Source organism: Zootoca vivipara, chromosome 2 (assembly GCF_963506605.1).
Source record: "Zootoca vivipara chromosome 2, rZooViv1.1, whole genome shotgun sequence".
In the NCBI taxonomy this organism is placed as follows: domain Eukaryota; kingdom Metazoa; phylum Chordata; class Lepidosauria; order Squamata; family Lacertidae; genus Zootoca; species Zootoca vivipara.
Genome location: NC_083277.1, coordinates 112,312,756 through 112,332,176, shown reverse-complemented (window position 1 = coordinate 112,332,176; position 19,421 = coordinate 112,312,756). Strand labels below are relative to the sequence as shown.

Below are 19,421 nucleotides of genomic sequence, written 5' to 3'. Positions count from 1 at the left end.
AAAATCCTTTCGTTAAGCTGAAATTTCGTTAAGCAGGGCATTCGTTAAGCAAGGCACCACTGTACATTTTCCATTTTTGTGTGAATTAAACTATTATACTTAACATGTATATCCATTCCCGTAGCAGACAGCACTAGTGAGACAGTGCCCCTCGCCATTTGGGTCCCTGCTGCTAATTCTGAAAAGCAGCAGAGCTCGGAGAATGACTCCCGAGTCCTGTTCATATAGGACGCCTGACAGTGGCTTTCCTCTCTCTCTCCCCAGGCACGCTTTGGACATCCGGGAGCATTACGAGCGCAAGCTGGAGCGAGCCAACAACCTGTACATGGAGCTCAACTCCCTCATGTTGCAGCTGGAGCTGAAGGAGAAGGAGCTGCTCCGGTGAGAAGGCGGAAACTCAAAAACCAGGGCAGGGAAATCTGGGGCCTGCTGGGTGCTCTTGGACTCCAACTCCCATCAGCCCCAGCCAGCAGGGCCCAGTGGGTGACGGGAGCTGCAGCCCCAGAAACATCTGGAGGATCCCACTGCAAGGGGTGCTAGACGTTGCAACTGGTTTTTTACAGGGCCGATTTTTCTCTCCAGGTTTCCCGACAGAGATCTCTCCCCTAGTCCTACCTGGAGATGCCAGGGATTGAACCAGGGACCTTATGGACACAACAGGTGCACTATTCCACTGAGCTGCAGCCCTGGGGAAGGATCCTGGTGCCTCTGGCTGCTCCTGACCTCTAGGTGGCAAGCTGGACCAGGAAGGAGGGCAGGCAGCATTATCCACCTGTGGATCTGAGAAGCATGGCGGGTCCCCCCCCCCCACCATAAGCCCAATGATTCCCACAGCATCATTTGAGGCTATACAGGAAGAGGGATGAGGTGCTAGCCAGGGCAAACCCAGTTGAGAAGGGCCATAGCTCAATGGCTAGAGCATCTAGCCTGCATTCAGGTGTCCCAGGTTCAGTTCCTGGCATTTCCAGGTAGAACCAGGAGAGACCCCTGTCTGAAACACTGGAGAGCCCCTGCCAGTCATTGTAGACAATACAGTGGAACTTCGGTTTACGAACACCTCGGTTTACGAATTTTCGGTTTACAAACCCATCTGGAATGGATCAATTCACTTTCCATTGCTTTCAATGGGAAAGTTCGCTTCAGTTTATCAACGCTTCAGTTTATGAACAGACTTTCAGAACCAATTACACCTATGCTTCGGGTTAAGTACGCTTCAGGTTGAGTACTCCGCGGACCCATCTGGAACGGATTAATCCACTTTCCATTATTTTCAATGGGAAAGTTTGCTTCAGTTTATGAACGCTTCACTTTAAGTACTCTGCGGACTGTCTGGAACAGATTAATCCACTTTCCATTACTTTCAATGGGAAAGTTCGCTTCAGTTTATGAACAGACTTCCGGAACCAATTGTGTTCATAAACCGAGGTACCACTGTACATGGTACACTGTACATGGTCCTGATACATGGACCATTGGTCAGACTGGGTACAAGGCAGCTCACTATTTCCCTGTGTCCCAGGGAACCCTATAACAACAACAATAATTATTATAATAATATATTATTTATACCCCACCCATCTGGTTGGGTTTCCCCAGCCCCTCTGGGCGGCTTCCAACACACATCAAAATACATTAAAATATCACAGACTAAAAACTTCCCTAAACAGGGCTGCCTTTAGGTATTTTCTAAATGTCAGGTAGTTGTTTCTCTCTCTGACCTCTGATGGGAGGGCGTTCCACAGGGCGGGTGCCACTACCGAGAAGGCCCTCTGCCTGGTTCCCTGTAGCTTTGCTTCTCGCAGTGAGGGAACTGCCAGAAGGCCCTCAGTGCTGGACTTCAGTGTCCGGGCAGAACGATGGGGGTGGAGACGCTCCTTCGGGTATACTGGGCCGAGGCCGTTTAGGGCTTTGAAGGTCAGCACCAACACTTTGAATTGTGCTCGGAAACGTACTGGGAGCCAATGTAGGTCTTTCAAGTTATGTGGTCTCGGTGGCCGCTCCCAGTCACCAGTCTAGCTGCCGCATTCTGGATTAGTTGTAGTTTCCGGGTCACCTTCAAAGGTAGAGCGCATTGCTGTAGTCCAAGCGGGAGATAACCAGAGCATGGACCACTGTAGCGAGACAGTCTGTGGGCAGGTAGGGTCTCAGCCTGCGTACCAGATGGAGCTGATAAGACAGCTGCCCTGGACACAGAATTGACCTCCGCCTCCATGGACAGCAGTTGACTCCCAGGCTACACACCTGGTCCTTCAGGGGCACAGTTACCCCATTCAGGACCAGTGTCCTCCACCCCCACCTGCCCCATCCCCCAGAAACAGTACTTCCATTTTGTCAGGATTCATCCTCAGTAGACAATTCCGAGATACATGGACCATTGGTCAGACTGGGTACAAGGCAACTTCCTATTTTCCTGTGTCCCAGGGAACCCTGTAACAACCTCCCTGTAAACTTGGGTAACATATGATATGTGTATGCATGTTTCTTTAGTTGGGGCATCGTTGGTTGCTGTAGTTCATGTATTTTAATTGCACAACCATTTACAATATTTGTAGCTTGCCTTCCTGCCCCCCAAAGGATCCATGCCACCCAGCGGTTGGGTGTCTGTGTAGTGCATCCTCATACGTTCTCTATTTTTTCCGTCCCCATCCGTAGGCGGGAGCAAGCCCTGGAGAAGAAGTACCCTGGGCTCTTTAAGCACCATCCTTCACGCAGCCTCCTGCATGGCAACACCGTGGAAAAGCTGATCAAGAAGAGGAACGTGCCTCAGAAACTCTCTCCGCACAGCAAGAGGTGAGGAGTGGCCGGGAAAGGGCCTGCAAAGGAGAGAGGGATTGATGAGAGTCTGTCGCTTTCAGTGTTGTGTGGCATGATTTTGTGGGAGAGCAGATGTAGAGTACAGTTCACAACTCAGCTTCCTAAGAATCTCAGCTTCCTTTCTTTTATTTCTCTAAAACAATCAAGCTTCTAGCCCTCGTCGTTACGTAGATGCACTGGAAACTATGTAGGCAATGTCCAATCTCATGGACATGGAGGAATAGCTGAATAAGGTTTGCTGTAGTTGTGGCTTCTGTTGCAAAGCTACTGGCTCCCTCCACATGCCAGTACATCATGCATGGTATTTTTAAAATGAAGAATAAATTTAGGCAAATTTGCTTAGTTTGCATAATTTATTCAGCTTGCAGAATTCAGCTTTTCGGGGTGCAAGATTTCGCTTTCCTGTGCACAGAATCTGTCTCTTCATCTACATATCTGTACACATACCTGTGTTTGCATAGGGTACACTTAAAGCTATTTAATGTTTTCCAACACAACCTCCTAAAATGCAGGGCTTCAAAATAAGCCCTGGTGCAAAGGGCTTTTTACAACGTCAGTTGCATGCAATACACAGATCTCGAAATGTGACGTTTGGCATCTGGTGAAGAATCTAGGAACCTGAAAGTCCTTGCTTTTTGTTGTTTGCCAAAAATAAAACCAAGTTTATAGCCCTTATGATTTCCAAACAAGCACAGCAATTTTTTTGGTCAGTATTTGGTGGAATCTCAAAATTCAGATGAAGGCAGGAAATAATTTCCAGTGACCAGGAAGCACGGCTTCAGTGCATTAAGCTCAACAAATGGAACTGGTTGTTTTGCTACAACCTGTTATCTATCGGCCTGGCAGGCTTTTTCTCTAGTGGCACCATTGTTGTGGAAATGTGAAATGTGAGAGGTCCCATCAGTATTGGCATTCCGCCGGTTCTTGAAGACACACCTGCTTAGCAAGCATTCCCCTGATCTCATGACTTGCACCTCCTGCTTTAAGTGTTCTTTTAACTGTTTTAACTGTTATGCTGGTTCATGGGCTTGTTTATTATAGGTCTTCATTACAGATGTTTTGATGAAACCGTTTCACTATGTATTCTAATTAGGGGTAGCTATATTTTTATAATCGGTTTTCCATTTGTTACTTTGTTGCTGGCTTTTTATCTGCTTGCCAATGGTCTTGGTATCTTCTAGAAAGGAAAGGTAGCATATAAAATCAGTAATAATAATTAGAGGAATATGACATCAGTGACAGTAAAAGAGGATGGAAATCAATAAAGCAAACCGGGAATGACGAAACAAGACCCAATAGTGGGTGCTGACAGGGTGGGTGCTGACAAGGGTGGGGAACATTTTTTCACCCCAAAGGCCTCATTCCCTTCCAGGCAACTTTCTGGGGAACACATGTCATTGTTGGGCAATGCCAGGAGCAAAAGTGGTTGGAGCAACAAATCTTTGTATAGCAGGCTAGTTTATTTTATTTATTTATTATAGACCACCCTTCAGTTTGCAGAGTTATAAAACAGAATAAAAACATAAAAATAAGTAAAACAAAGCAGCAAAACAATACCCCCCCCTTCCCACAGACACATTTAAAAGGTTGTAGAATATTAATCGGGTGGGACCCAGGTTGCGCTGTGGTTAAACCACTGAGCCTAGGGCTTGCTGATCAGAAGGTCAGCGGTTCGAATCCCTGTGACGGGGTGAGCTCCCGTTGCTTGGTCCCAGCTCCTGCCAACCTAGCAGTTCGAAAGCACATCAAAATGTAAGTAGATAAATAGGAACCGCTACAGCGGGAAGGTAAACGGCGTTTCTGTGCGCTGCTCTGGTTCACCAGAAGCGGCTTTGTCATGCTGGCCACATGACCTGGAAGCTGTACGCCGGCTCCCTCGGCCAATAATGCGAGATGAGCGCGCAACCCCAGAGTCGGTCACGACTGGACCTAATGGTCAGGGGTCCCTTTACCTTTACCTAGAATATTAATCAGCCAAAGGCCTGGTTGAAGAGGAATGTTTTTGCCTGGTATCTAAATACAGCAGAACCTCAGTTTTCGAACGTAATCCGTTCCAGAAGACCATTTGACTTCCGAAACGTTTGAAAACCGAAAACTGAAAGGGGAAGCCTCAATATAATAGGGAAACTCAGAACAGAAGCCATGTGGCATGTTTGGCTTCAGAAAATTCTTTGAAAACTGAAGCAGTTCCTTCTGGGTTTTCGGTATTCGAAAGCCGAAACATGCGTCAACAGACGTTCGACAGTCGACGTTCCACTGTATATGCAATGAAGGTGCCAGGTGAGCCACCCTGGGGAGAGCACTCCACAAACTGGGAGCCACCGCAGAAAAGGCCCTGTTCTCGTGTTGCCACCCTCTGGACCTCACATGGAGGAGGCATAGAATAAAGGGCCTCAGATGATTATCTCAGGGTGCAGGTGAGTTTATATGGGGAAAGGCGGTCCTTGAGGTAAGTTATTATGCACTTACACACAGACACACAGACACCATCCTCCATTCTGGCAAGGCAGCGTTATCAGAGTTCAAGGGAGATGCAAAGAAGGGCCAGCATGCGGTTGAACTCCCGAAGCGGAGCTTCCCCATCGCCACTGTAAAAGGCCAAACTGAAACAACTGTGGTTGTTCATGTCACTTTCGTTCTCTTCCACAGGCCTGACATTCTGAAGACGGAGGTCATCATGGACCCCACCCTGCCCCAGCTCGCCATCCCCGTGTGTCAGAAAGGGCCCCCATCCCCCGGGCGCAGCCGCCGGGCAAAGTCGCGCTACCGGAAGGTCAGCACCCGAGGCAGCTGTGGGGAGCTGGCCGATCCGGGGGGAGCCAAGCGCCTAGAGCCCTGTGCAGCCCTCAGGGGGCTCCAGCACGACCTCCTGTTGCGCAAGATGTCATCTTCCAGCCCCGACCTCATCTCCACCACCCTGGGGGCCGAAGGACGCAAGGGGGCGGCCGGCCCCGAATCCCCGCCGGCCGAGCAGCCCCGCAGTGAGACGCCCAGCGAAGACACGGCCTCCGTCCCCTGCTCCAGCAGCCCCGAGTCACCCTCTTCACGACAAGGCGCCGTGGGCCCACCAGGGAAGGCCAGGCTCCAGCCGGGAGAGGAAGCCGAGCGGGAACAGGGCAGGGGCAGCCGAGCAGCGGCCACACCGCAATCCCAGCACCTCACGCCAGCGGCCATGTTGTATCGGGCAGCCGTCACCCGGAGCCAGGTAGGGCCGGGGAAGGGGAGCTCTTCCTTCCCTCCATATAAAATATGTGAGGGGGCCAGGACCCTCCCAAAATTGGTGGGCATTTCCATTCAAATGGTGTGCATGCACCGCATTTTGTGATCAGTTGTGCAGGGTGGGGCTTACCTCCCCCCCCCCAATATTTTATTCAAGTTAGTGCCCTTCCTTCCTTCCTTTTCCTTGCTTCTCTCCTCCCCCTTCCCTTTTTTCTTTTTCCTTCCTCCCTCCCTCCTCTTCCTCCTCTTCCTCCTCTTCTTCTTCTTCTCTCTCTCTCTCCCCTCCCCCCCTCTTCTGTTTCGTTCATCTTTCTCAGGGGTAGTCAACCTTTTTATACCTACCGCCCACTAATGCATCTTTCTTGATGGTAAAATTTCCTTACCGCCCACCAGTGCTTGATGGAAGAAGGATTCAGATTGTGCCATAGAACCCCCTACTGCCCACCTAGAATCCTGAAACGCCCCCTAGTGGGCGGGAGGGAGCAGGTTGACAACCCCTGGTTTCTGAACATGTATGAGAGGAGAGCAGCAGACAGGGCTGTTTCCAAAGACACAGTGAAAGAGAAATATATTTTCCTGCCTCCAAAACAATATATAAGAAGAGGGCAAATGAAACATCCCAGGGGAGGGTAAATCCAGAGTCCTGGAGCCCTCGCAAAGCAGGCCTTGTTTCTTGTGAAAGATGCACATACTGGTCTCAAATCTTGCAGAAATTCACATGGGAAAAGATAGACCCTGAGACTATCCAGACCCAAGCTGTTTATGCCAAGTGCAAATGGCTGTCCAGGTGTTGCTGGGCTGAACTGAATGGAGAAGTAGGGTGGCCAGGTGTCCTGCTCTCCAGGTTCCTCTTTTTGAAAGGGCTGCCCCATCCCAAGTCTGTCTTAATGATAAAGAACCCTACAAATAGGGGGCTTGAAGCTGCCCATCAAGGATCTGTACCTGGACAGGCCCACAGGTCACACACATTCTTCCCCACAGCGTTGACATATTATTCCACTGAAATGTATGTCCAAATTTGCTTCTTCGTCTATAGATTGGCATGCACAAATTTTTATAGAGATTGGTTGCCCTCTTTTTATGATGCATTTGGCTCCCATCAGACTAGGCCGTCATAGTGGGTGGCCAGAGTTGATGGGAGGTAAGAGTCCAGTGACAATCTGGAAGACCACAGGGGTCCGTATCTCTGGTTTAAGGCAAGCGGGTGTACTGGAGCAGAAACAAAATGTTAGGCTATTTTGAGGGTTTACGTCCCCCCCCCCACTTCCAGCAGTGCGGACTGTAAATAAGGATCACATGATCCAAGCAATAGGAGAATGAAATCCTAACAGAAGGGGATGCTTTTCCCCTTTTAAAAAAATGTCCCTTCATTTCGGGCAACAAGGTTGTTTGCTCAGTCCAGCCTATCTCCATCCAGATGGGGCCATATGGCCACCATAGTGGACTTTTGCACATCTTTTATCTACTTGGCTGGGAAGTTGCACATTTAAGTAGGTGCTGTGTGCATGCGATTGCCCTGCCTCAGCTGGAGCTGTGGATGTGAAGCACAGGCGAGAGCTTCGAAACACTGCCAGCCAGCTATTCAGAATCTGTTTCTGAGTGCCACGTGCATGTCTGTTTGGATCACGGCCCCGAAAGCCAATAGCACTGAAAATGGTGGAATCTGATTTTTTAAGAATCTTGGAGGCTGGTGGGTTTTCTTTACTCCAGTCCCATTTTAGCCATAACATAGTTCCTTTTTCTCTCCCCGCCCTTGCCCCCTTCTCGGCTCAGAAGCGTGGGGTCTCCTCGGAGGAGGAGGAAGGCGAGGTAGACAGCGAAGTTGAGCTCCCTCTCCGGCAAAGGTGAGTGTTTGCCTGGGTTAGCACAAAATGGGGGTAGACCTCTGGCCCAGGAGCCAGTCTTAGAATCATAAAGTTGTGGAGTTGGAAGGGACCCTAAGGGTCATCTAGTCCCAGGGCCGTCTCAAGCATGTCAGGCGCCCGGGCGCCGTGGTGCGAAGATCGCTCCGGTGCCCCCTGCCAGCCCAGCGCCCTGGTGCCCCGCTCCACCCAGCCTACCCCTAGAGCCGGCCCTGTCTAGTCCAACCCCCCGCAATGCTGTAACCGAGCTAACAAGCCAGCCAAGGGATTGAGTTTGGCCAACCCTCAGCTGAAATCATCTGTCCATTGTGCACCAGTTGTGAGTTCCTGTTCCCTGCTGGAGAGAATGGTTCTCGATAGGTGAAGTGGCCATTCAGCATCTGCTGAAAAACCTTTGATCAGTGGCCTGCACCTTCCTTCCTCTTTTTTAAAAAACAAATTAATACAAATTCAAAAGCTGACTTTCCACCTCCATATGTTCTTTCTTTTTTCCTCCCTCTGGTACTCTGGTCAGTGACTGAAATACAGTGGTACCTTGGCTTTCAAACGTCTTGGACGTCGAAAGTTTTGGCTTTCGTACGCCAAAAACCCAGAAGTAACTGCTTCGGTTTCTGAACGCTTTTCGGAAACCGAACATGCCACACAGCTTCCGTATTGAGTTTTCCTTCCGGAAATTCATACTTCGCTTTTTGAACATTTCGGAAGTCGGTCCTCCAGAACAGGTTACGTTCGAAAACTGAGGTACCACTGTAAATCGATTCATTTCCTCCCTTCGTTGTGGCCCCAAGTACAATAGCTCTTCCAATTTTCATTTCAAAACCCCTTCTCCCTTCACATTGCATGAAACAAATACAGTGGTACCTCGTGTTATGTACTGTCCCCTTATGAATGCTGTGGGTTATGCGCTCCGCTAACCTGGAAGTAGATGCCCCTTGTTGCGACCTTTGCCCTGGGTTGCGAGCGGAAGTCGCACTCCAGCGGCATGGCAGCAGTGGGAGGCGCCATTAGCAAAAGCGTGCCACATGTTACGAGCGGTTTCCTGTTATGAACGGACCTCCAGAACAGATTAAGTGCGTAACACGAGGTACCACTGTACCAATTTCTGCTCTGACTTTTATACAGGATTATAACCTTTCCTCAAAAAAGTTGGAATACAGTAGAGGAAATCCTCTTTTACCTATGTATAATACTCATTAGGTAAAGGTAAAGGGACCCCTGACCATTAGGTCCAGTCGTGACAGACTCTGGGGTTGCGGCACTCATTTCGCTTTATTGGCTGAGGGAGCCGGCGTACAGCTTCAAGGTCATGTGGCCAGCATGACAAAGCCGCTTCTGGCGAACCAGAGCAGCACACGGAAACGCCGTTTACCTTCCCGCACCTTTGAGGTGCTTTCAAACTGCTAGGTTGGCAGGAACTGGGACTGAACAACGGGAGCTCGCCCCATCGCAGGGATTCGAACCGCCGACCTTCTGATCGGCAAGCTCTAGGCTCTGTGGTTTAACCCACAGCACCACCTGCGTCCCCATACTCATTAGTCCATTTTAAAATCGGATGACCTGCATCTTCCAAGGCAGTCTGTTCAACAGGCAAACTGCTTAGGCCAGGCACCCCCAATCTCGGCCCTCCAGATGTTTTGGGACTACAACTCCCACGATCCCTAGCTAACAGGACCAGTGGTCAGGGATGATGGGAATTGTAGTCCCAAAACAACTGGAGGGCCGAGTTTGGGGACGCCTGGCTTAGACAACCAGGAAACCATTCCTTAATGCAGACACACATTCCCTGGGTGCAGCCATCCCATAGCTCAGGGATGCAGCCAATGTGGTACCCTCCAGATTTTGTGGGACTCTGGCTCCCATCTCTAACCGTGGGTCACGGTGGCGGAGTTGGAGGCCAGTGAAGTTGGCTAGCCTAGCACTCCCTTTGCCATGTTGCCAGAGGGTTTCATATTCTCTCTCTCTCTCTCGCCCGACCCAGGTGGCCTCAGGCTATGAGCAAGCGGCAGTCGCTCTCCACTTTCAGCTCCGAGAACCTCTCCGATGGGGATGGCGAGGAGGGCACTGCCAGCGAGGGCACAGCATCCCACAGTGGCGGCACACCGGATGTGGCCAGCACCAACACAGACGAACGCCTGGATGCCGAGCGCTCGGACGACGACATCCTGGGGCAGTCGGACGGGCTGTCTGAAAAGGAGGCGGCCATCCAGCTTGTCAAACGCCAGCTCAGTGCCGAGCAGAACCCTGGAGAGGTGGGTGCAGTGCGAGAATGGAAGGGTGCTGGCACCCATTTCAGCTGCCGGGACTTTGTTTTGCCAGTGGGTTTCCCCCTGGTGGTGAACCTGGGCGATGCAGGAGCTTTGAGAAGGCTGTGGGGGCCACTTTTACTGGTGCAGGAAAGCCCAAAATATAGGTTACCTGCAGCCCTGGAGGCCATTGCCTGTTCCTGCACCTACTGTACTGGTTTTGGTGGCTTCTGGTCTGTTGTTAATGTGCATAAGACTGCACCATCAGCAAATGTGGAAGTGGACAGAATTCAGCATTGTGAGTGGATTGGATCACTATTTTATTTTTACATTATTAAATTTCAAGCTGCATAGGAGGGCTGCCTTTTTGGGGAAAAAATCCCAAACCAGAGAAAAATTCCCAAACCATCTTTTAAATCAGAACCAGTGAAGGCATTGAAGGTCCTGTGTCCCTGGAGGCAGTGTGAGGATGGATGGTGGCAAACAGATTGAGGTTGAATCCGGAGAAGACAGAAGTACTGTGGAGGATTCCCTGGTCCTGAATGGGGTGACTGTGCCCCTGAAGGACCAGGTGCGCAGCCTGGGAGTCATTTTGGACTCACAGCTGTCCATGGAGGTGCAGGTCAATTCTGTGTCCAGGGCAGCTGTCTCACCCTACCTGCCCGCTTACCAGTGGTGCATGCTCTAGTTATCTCCCACTTGGACGGCTGCAATGCGCTCTACCTTTAAAGGTGAATGTAGCAGCTAGACTGGTGACTGGGAGTGGTCGCCGAGACCATATAACACCGGTCTTGAAAGACCTACATTGACTCCCAGTAAGTTTCCAAGCACAATTCAAAGTGTTGGTGCTGACCTTTCAAGCCCTAAACGGCCTCAGCCCATAGCGTCTCCATTCCCATCGTCCAAGCCTGGACACTGAAGTCCAGCTCCGAGGGCCTTCTGGCGGTTCCCTCACTGCGAGAAGTGAAGTTACAGGCAGAGGGCCTTCTCGGTAGTGGCGCCCGCCCTATTGCAACGCCCTCCCATCAGATGCTAAGGAAATAAACTACTAAAGTGGTACCTCTGGTTACAAACTTAATTCGTTCCAGAGGTAGTTCTTAAGCTGGAACCGTTCTTATCCTGAGGCATGTTTTTCCGTTCGCATCCTGGGGCAAAGTTCGCAACCAGGAGCAGCTACTTCTGGGTTACCGGGGCACGTAACCTGAAGCGTTCGTAACCAGAAGCGTTCGTAACCAGAGGTACAGTGGTGCCTCGACTTACGAATTCAATCCGTTCCGAAGGCACCTTCGTAGGTCGAAAAATCCGTAAGTCGAAAAACGCCATTGGAAACGCGATTTCCCATAGGAATGCATTGGAAATGGAAAAAATCGTAAGTCGAAGCAACCCTATCTTAAAAATCGTAAGTCGAAAAATCCCTATCTAAAACCACCGCGGTTTCCTTTCGGATGTCGAGACATTTGTAAGCACGCGGCCATTAGCCCCATTCGTAAGTCGAAAAATTCGGTTGTCGAGTTGTTCGTAAGTCGAGGTACCACTGTACCTGACTTTTAGAAGACATATGAAGGCAGCCCTGTATAGGGAAGTTTTTTATGCTTGATGTTTTATCGTGTTTTTAGTATTTTGTTGGTAGCCACCCAGAGTGGCTAGGGAAACCCAGCCAGATGGGCTGGGTATAAATAATAAATTATTATTACTATATTCTTGGGTAAAGGCAGGGTCCTTTTGATCTATCTCCACATACCCCGGTTTTCTCACACTCTCCCTCTCATTCCAGGACGCTGCTGCCTACGAGGATTCGGACTGCGACAGTGCCGAACTGGACCATTCAGGCAGCGGGGAGATGCAGAGACTTCAGGACATGCCCAGTTTGTGATTGCACCCGTCTGGCTTTTCCTTCCCCAGGTTGTACAGACCCCTGGCCCTTCCTCTGCCTCCCTGCACCACGACCACCTCCCCAGATATTTATATAAATAATCTATAAAAGCTCTATATAAATCTATATATCTCATAATCTCTGGAAGGAGAGCCAGTGCGCCTCATCCCTCCCCATCCCGTCCCTGCCTTCTTTCGGACTGGTTGTGGGGTCGAGGGCCGCTTCCCTGCCACCGGGGCTTGCAGTTTTCACTTGGGGCAGCTGGAGACATGGAACAAACGGACACGCAAACCCTGCAGGCTTTCGATACACGCAGAAAGCAGAGTCGATCCCTTCTGTTCTGCTGCCTCAAGTCCTGGACATTGGTCGTTTCCAGCGGAGGACCGAGCTCTAACCAGGCCCAGGGAGTCAGCGAAGGGCCCATGGGGCAGAGAGAGAAGACCCGGGCTGGGGAGTGGTGCGTTCGTCCACCAAAGGAAGCGGCAAGGAGCTCTCGGCGCACTGGCAAGGCTCAAACATCTTAGCTGGACCAGGCACATTCCAGGTGCCAGACTGTTTCTGATCTGGACTCAATGCATGTTTGGGCTGCAGTCAGCACGGAAACCTCCCCCTACCCAGAGCTTGGGAATAAGTTGTTTTCCTTCCCCTTGCCCCCAATATAGCCCTCCCCAAAAGTAACAACCAAAGCCTGAGCGCAACAAGCCCTCTTCTCTTCCAACACAGTCCTTCCTTCGTTCCTCCCCCCCCATACTGTATATATGTGTACACACACACACACACACACACACACACACACACTTGATGTGGCCCATTCCAACGGTGGAATGGGGGGAAAACCCTGCTCCATTTCTCCCCTGCTGGCACCAACATGCACTGCACTTTTCAAGTAATTTATTTATTTTTTAATTTATAACGAGAAATGTTTACATTTGCACTTAACACGTGTCTCTGTCAGATGGGTCTGTGTAACGGGGGGGGGAGTGGGGAGGGAAGTGAGAGATAGAGATCGTGCGCACGGACGGACAAGGCAGGAATTGGGATTTCTGATCCCAACGCTTGATTCTGGCGAAAGCCTTTTAACACTTAAAAAAAGGGGGGGAGGGGAGTCTGTTGAGCATACCCCGGCAAGGAAGAATCCCCTTTCCTCTTGGTTTCTCAGGTGAAGGTCCTGGTTTGGAGAAATATGTCCCTCTCCTTTAATGTTTGTTGCTTATGTGTGTTTGGTTAAAAACACCAAGGGTGTGAGAGCTTAGCATAGGGGTAGACGCGAAAGGGTTAAAACAAAAAGGGGGGGGGACCCCGCTCCTGGTGCAAAAAGGTAAACTAAGGCAGGGTTTCTCAGCCACAGATTTTGGGACCAACGCATTTCCCCCCTACCATTTTGACAACTAGGGGGGCGAGGGCAACTAGGCTGAGACTACTTGGAAAGAGACGAGTTCCTGAAACGAAGCTGAACTGGCTAAAAAATGTCTTCCTCTGCTCACTAGCACTATGAGCTGTGGCTTTTGTGACACCCCCTGCCCAGCTCATTTGCATATGGGGTGTCCCCCTCCAGTGCACATTTTGCCTCCTGCCGGATCTTTGCTCACAGTCCTTACCAGAAGAGCAGCGAAACAGATAGAGCGTGCACCTAAATGCTTACAAAACACACCTGGCTTGATTTGTGAAATGTTAACAGGGGGTGTCCCTGCTTGGCCATCTGATTTCCTTCTTGGGGGGGGGGGCTGGCTGTGGTTTGCTCGCTCCCATCGTCGAAAGCCCTCTCCCCTTACACGCCTGTTCGCCTTCCCCAGACGTGAGTTGCAGAATGGATACCAAGTCCGGCGTTTTAACCGCAATGCATGCTCCAGTTCGAAAGACCTGCCCGTTTTGACAGCAGCATTGCCCTGGTGCTAATTCCCTTTCTGCACACAAGGGGGGGGCAGGGGTTGCCTTGGGTGCCCTGGCTCCTGCCCTCCTTGCTTGGTTTTATTGCCGCAGCTGCTCTTTTTCTCCTATTTAAGGGGGAAATGCAGCAGCTTTTGGTGGGGAGAATTCAGTGCAACCAGGAGTAGGCTTTGCATGATGCTGCACAAGCCTGTGTTTTGTATGCATAATTAAGACAAATTCATGCTAACACAGCAGCCTATGGCAAAACACAGCCTGAGTACGCTAGAGCCAGATTTGAGAGGCGTTGCCACTGAAGGTGCTAAATCAGATAGACTAGGGACGTGAGATGTCGTAAGGCAGCTTATAGCCCCCAGAAGCCCCTGCCTTATACCTGCTGCTTCACCTTCTGTGGTGCCGAGTGGCATGCTGGGAAATTTCTTTCCACAGCCCACTAATCCAAGGCCCCTATGCCCCATTGCTACACCAGCTTTGCTTTAGGGATCTGATCTGCTACATTGCAAACAAAGGTAGCCCACTCTTCAGCTAGGCCAGGCATCCCCAAACTTCAGCCCTCCAGATGTTTTGGACTACAATTCCCATCTTCCCCAACCACTGGTCCTGTTAGCTAGGGATCATGGGAGTTGTAGGCCAAAACATCTGGAGGGCCGCAGTTTGGGGGTGCCTGAGCTAGGCTCATGTGGACAGTCTCCTTCAGCTCTAATAGACCGGCAGAAGAGATGTGTGTACTATTATATTGTCCTTTGCACAGCTGTACCTCCTCTGTTGGCTAAACATAATCTGGCACTTAAACCCAATTTCCATTGAAGACAATTAGCCCACAGGGATACACAGAATTGCAAAGAGCAATAAAAGTTTGAAGTCAGGGGGCACTGGCAGCTAGGAGTAACAAGCACTCCACGCCCCCACCTACACGTGTGAATCTTCTGTGCATTTGCTGCACAGCAGCCTCACACATGAGGACTAGCAACATGCTTTTCAATAAAAAAGAAAACTTTAAGGTTCCCCAAATTTTGCACCACCTTTCTGCTTCCAAATGGTTCCAGTTATCAGTATAGCTATTGCTTTTCCCACAGGGCAAAGAAAGGAATTCAAGATGCTTGAATATTTGTTGTTTGGTTTAAATAGGTTTTCAAAAGGCAGGAGGGAAAATCCTCACGAAAAACTGGTCAATCCCTTTAAAACTTGCAGCCCCAGTGATAATGCAACCAGTAGTGTTTCCACTGGGGTCTCTTGAGGCCCACCTGCCCTCCTGGTAGATGGTGTGAGCAGGGAAAATATGCAGCACTGCCTAGCAGATAAAGACAAACCATTGCGCAACCTCCCTGAGATTTCAGAGCCCATTTCTTCTATTAACTCAAGAGCTCAGTTATAGGACATTTGAACAGATGGGCTAAAGGGATCGTGCCAAAAAGTCCATTAACTCCAACAGCAGGTAGGAAAGAGTATGAAATCTGCCAGCTCTGCAGTTAGGTACACAGGACATTGCAAGCCAATCTCTAGCTGGCACCCGTTTTCACAGGCTTAGTGTTCAATACTGTAGAGTTACTCCAACCGAAGGCCAGAAGGGGAGACAGACTGCACCTTACACACTTCCCCAGCATAAGGACAGCCAGAAGCCCTCCCTGTCACAGTCTTTCAAGCAAAGCGTGAGATTTCACAGGCGGTGGGGATCTAAATTAGCATCTGCCAGTGGCACAATGGGAAATCTCACGAAGATTTAAAAGAACACAGCCAGTTCACACTAATCTTGTTTAAATATACTGCTTGACCCACCCTGAAGACTTACGATGGCAAAGTAATCTTAAATGTAAAATGTCCCATTAAAACTTCTTGAAAAACCCAACAATTCTGAAAATTCACGTGTATTGTAGCTTCTTGCCCCTCTTAGCCCAAATAGACTAAATTATGCAGTTCAGGGCATGCTTAAATTTTCCCTGTGCAGAAAGGGTTTGATCCTTTCTAAGGCAGAGCCCAGATAGTCATTTCAGTTCCCTTCACAAGATCTTAACAGTGGTTTCCCATGTACAGAGGGCGCTCGGGTTGCGAACATGACCTGTGCGGGAGGCACGTTCGCAACCTGCAGCAACACACACCTTACTCTGCTCTGTGGGTCTTACGAGCCATGTTGGAAACAGATTTAAAAGGTACCGAGAACCAGCCTCCTCAAATGGAGACGTAACAGCTTGCAGTTGCCCCAGAACAAATTAGTAGAGCACCATACTTCAGCAACAGGGAACATGCTTCCCATGTATGATGTCACAAGTTCAAACCACTGGCACCTCCAGTTAGAACTACAGGTAGCACAGCAGGGAGAGATCGCCGTCTCACATCTTGGAGAGGCTGCTTGTCAGAGGAGAAAATTCTGGACCAAAAGCCTGGCAGTAGAAATGTAGTTTTTAAATAAATGCACAGGGCACCCCATTGGCAACCAGAATCATCAGGCAACACAAACTGCATTCAGCCACAGACGGAATGAAGAAAGTACTCCTTTGCAACGGCCCACCCTCACTTATTGAGAACCAGTCTCCATGGAAATAATACAAACCATTTTACATTGGGCCTCGTCCTTTCCCAAGGGTCTCTGCTCAGGCTCTTCCTGGCTGCATTAATTCCTCGGCACCCCTAGTTAGGCTCTCACAGCATCTTGGTCCCTAGAAAAGGCTGCGCTGCACAGCGAGCATGACATACGACCCATTCCGACCACTCCCAGCCCAGTTTTGTCATTCTTCCTGTGGAAGGAAAGTTCTCAGTCCCTTAGGTGAAGCCATACTTCCTACCACTTTGGATCTGTGCATCCTCCTCACTTGTTTTAACATCCACCCTTGTAAGATAGATCATGTCTGTATGGTAATAACATTGCTAGATGAGTAATGGCACTGCAGATTTCAATTAAAGACCATTTTGTATTCAGCGTTTGCATGTTCTCAATGTAGCCCTGTGCTTTCCTCAGGGGTTCCGAACACAAAATTGCATGTGGTTAAGTGGGGAGGGAAGGAGGAAGAGGAGGGGTAGGTACCAGTGAGGAAGGCATTCCATTTGACCGGTGTCCTCTCTGCTGAATATCGCCAAGGCTCCCAATTCTTAACGTTTCAGCTTTAAGTGCTTTTTCCGAAGCAAGCTTCTAGCCCCATGGCTATAAAAATCTGCTTGAAACTGCAAGGGTAACTGGCTGCTAAAATCTCAGAAGTCAGAGGGGCGGCAGAATTAAGATTGCCAATGGTTGCAATCAGGCCTTCTGCGCCCAACTTTGTTGTTCCTCCCATTAAGAAAATCAGAGCAAAGTGATGCCAACGAAGATGTTTTTGATTGTTTTGAGTTGCCTGCAGCCACTAGAAAGAGAACCTCAGTCCCAATCTCGTATGCCAGCCAAATGAATACTCAATATTGGAGGTAGTACTTGACACACATAAAGAATCTTTATCCCACTTGAATTTGTTTCCCATAGGCAAGTTCAGAACTTTTGGCAAGTAAGAGACATGGAAGAGAGACTATATCAAGTGAAAAAGCATGGGGATAGGAGTTAGCTGGCTAGCACAGGAAACAAGCTGGGAGAGAAGGCAGGGGCTTTGTGTGGTGGTATGAAGAGCCTGGCCAAATGTTGGCTCTGACCCTGATGAGTATAGAAACCCCTGAACACTGCAGATCCCCATCCTGCCTCAAGCGAGAGGCATAAAGCCATGCACAGGGGTAAGTCACAAGATCGAAGAGAGTTCCTGGAGCCCAAAATTATGGGCAGACAAGTAGGGACTAAGACCAGGCATCCCCAGACTTCGGCCCTCCAGATGTTTTGGACTACAATTCCCATCATCCCCGACTACTGGTCCTCTTAGCTAGGGATCATGGGAGTTGTAGGCCAAAACATCTGGAGGGCCGCAGTTTGGGGATGCCTGACTAAGACTGTAGGAGTTGAGGTCTTACAGACTGCACCACACATGGAGAAAGAAACCAGATCCGTACTCTTTTCAGGAACAAAGGAAACTGTTCCCAGGCCTAGTTTAAGCTGCCTGTGACAACTGGATACCTACATTCTGTATATTCACAGATGCAGTGGAAGTGCAGAAGAGCTGTGTGGTATTAGGGCACACACATCTTAAGCTCCCACAATGAAAAAGCAGCTTTAGGTGGACAGGGAATGCTTGAATGGTGTGGGCTGAATGAAATTGAAACTGACAAGTGTGCAGTGTCCTGCATTACCTCCCTGCCTCAGCAGCGGTTTAGGAGCTCTCAAGATGCAGCTGCCAGGCTGCCTCCAGCTTCCCTTCCCCACCCCAGCAACTATTCCGCTTGGCTGCCTTCAGATGGTGCAGGGGCTCTAATGCTCAGGTGGGGGCTACCACCACCTCCCCAGCTGAGCAGCCTAATCCAGCTCCTACTCCCGTGCAAGCAGAAGCGAGGGCAGGGACCTCTCAAGCTGGGAAAGGAGGCTTCACGCTCCCCTGCTGAGCTGCTACGACAGATTCCCCACCCCCGCTTGCACAAAAGTAGGAGCTGGATCAGAGCAGCTCAGCTGGGGAGCACAAAGCGGTTTCCCAGTGGAGATATCCTTGCCCCAGCTTGCACAGGAATAGGAGCTGGATCAGGCTGCTCAGCTGGGGAGGTGCAGGCTTCCTCTCATTTTCCATTGAGGGGTTCGCGCTGGGAAGGGAAGCTTCGCGCTCCCCAGCTGTGCTGCCCCAATCCAGCTCCCGTGCAAGCAGGAGCAGGGGCACTCAAAACAGAAGTGTGGCACTCAAAACAGAACAGTTCGGATTCCAAAAAAAGTTCGCAAACCGAAACACCTACTTCTGGCTTTCTGGTGTTAGATTTCCAAGTTGTTCGTGAACTAAGCTGTTTGAAAACAGAGGTACCACTGTATTAACTTACAGTCAGTGCTTTTTTTCCTTAAATGTTTAGGAGTACTCTCGTTTTCCTACTCATATAGCAAGACTGCCCCCTCAATGATGCCAAACATAGTTTCACAAAATGTTTAGGGGTATACATACCCCTGCGTCCCCCCAGAAAAAATAAGCACTGTTTACAGTAATGTGCAAACCAGCCCACGAGAAGCTCTCATCAGAATCACCTTCTCCAAACAATGTTTAACCCTTCCCCCCATGAAAGGTGGCAACTTCTTTAAACTAAAGTGGCATTTTGTTCACACACAAGAGATTACCTCAAAGCCCTCATAAGGTGGATGGCTTCGTTCTATGTGCAGAAATATTAACGTGTGCATTTCACATTTACATACCAGAAGGATGTCAAACAGGCATCTTGCATATATTTTACAGGAAGGGCAGCTAGTACTCTCCAGGTGTTGTGGATTACAACTCTCAATCTGTGAACACTGGCTGTGCTGGCCGGGGCTTTGGAAAGTCATGGTCCAACTTCCGGGAAACACAATGTTGGCCAGCCGCATTGTATAGTTAGCATTCACCTCCTGAAATTGTGAAAGGCCTGACCCAGTTACAGGAAAGCATTGCAGCATAGTCCTAGGGAATTAGAATTTCTTTATTTTACCATAATGAGATTTGACTGTCTCAA

General features: G+C 49.7%; 1 protein-coding gene across 1 annotated transcript in view; it reads left to right on the top strand.

Annotated features, from left to right (window-relative positions):
• MAP3K12 (mitogen-activated protein kinase kinase kinase 12) overlaps positions 1-12,279 on the top strand; it is a 28,003-nt gene extending 15,724 nt beyond the window's left edge. The window contains exons 8-13 of the mRNA XM_035100429.2: positions 265-381; positions 2,653-2,790; positions 5,464-6,019; positions 7,807-7,877; positions 9,874-10,144; positions 11,913-12,279. Of these exons, the coding sequence (XP_034956320.2) occupies positions 265-381; positions 2,653-2,790; positions 5,464-6,019; positions 7,807-7,877; positions 9,874-10,144; positions 11,913-12,011 (1,252 nt within the window). The 3' untranslated portion in view covers positions 12,012-12,279. The remainder of the gene's footprint in view (positions 1-264; positions 382-2,652; positions 2,791-5,463; positions 6,020-7,806; positions 7,878-9,873; positions 10,145-11,912) is intronic.
• Positions 12,280-19,421: the final 7,142 nt, after the last annotated feature.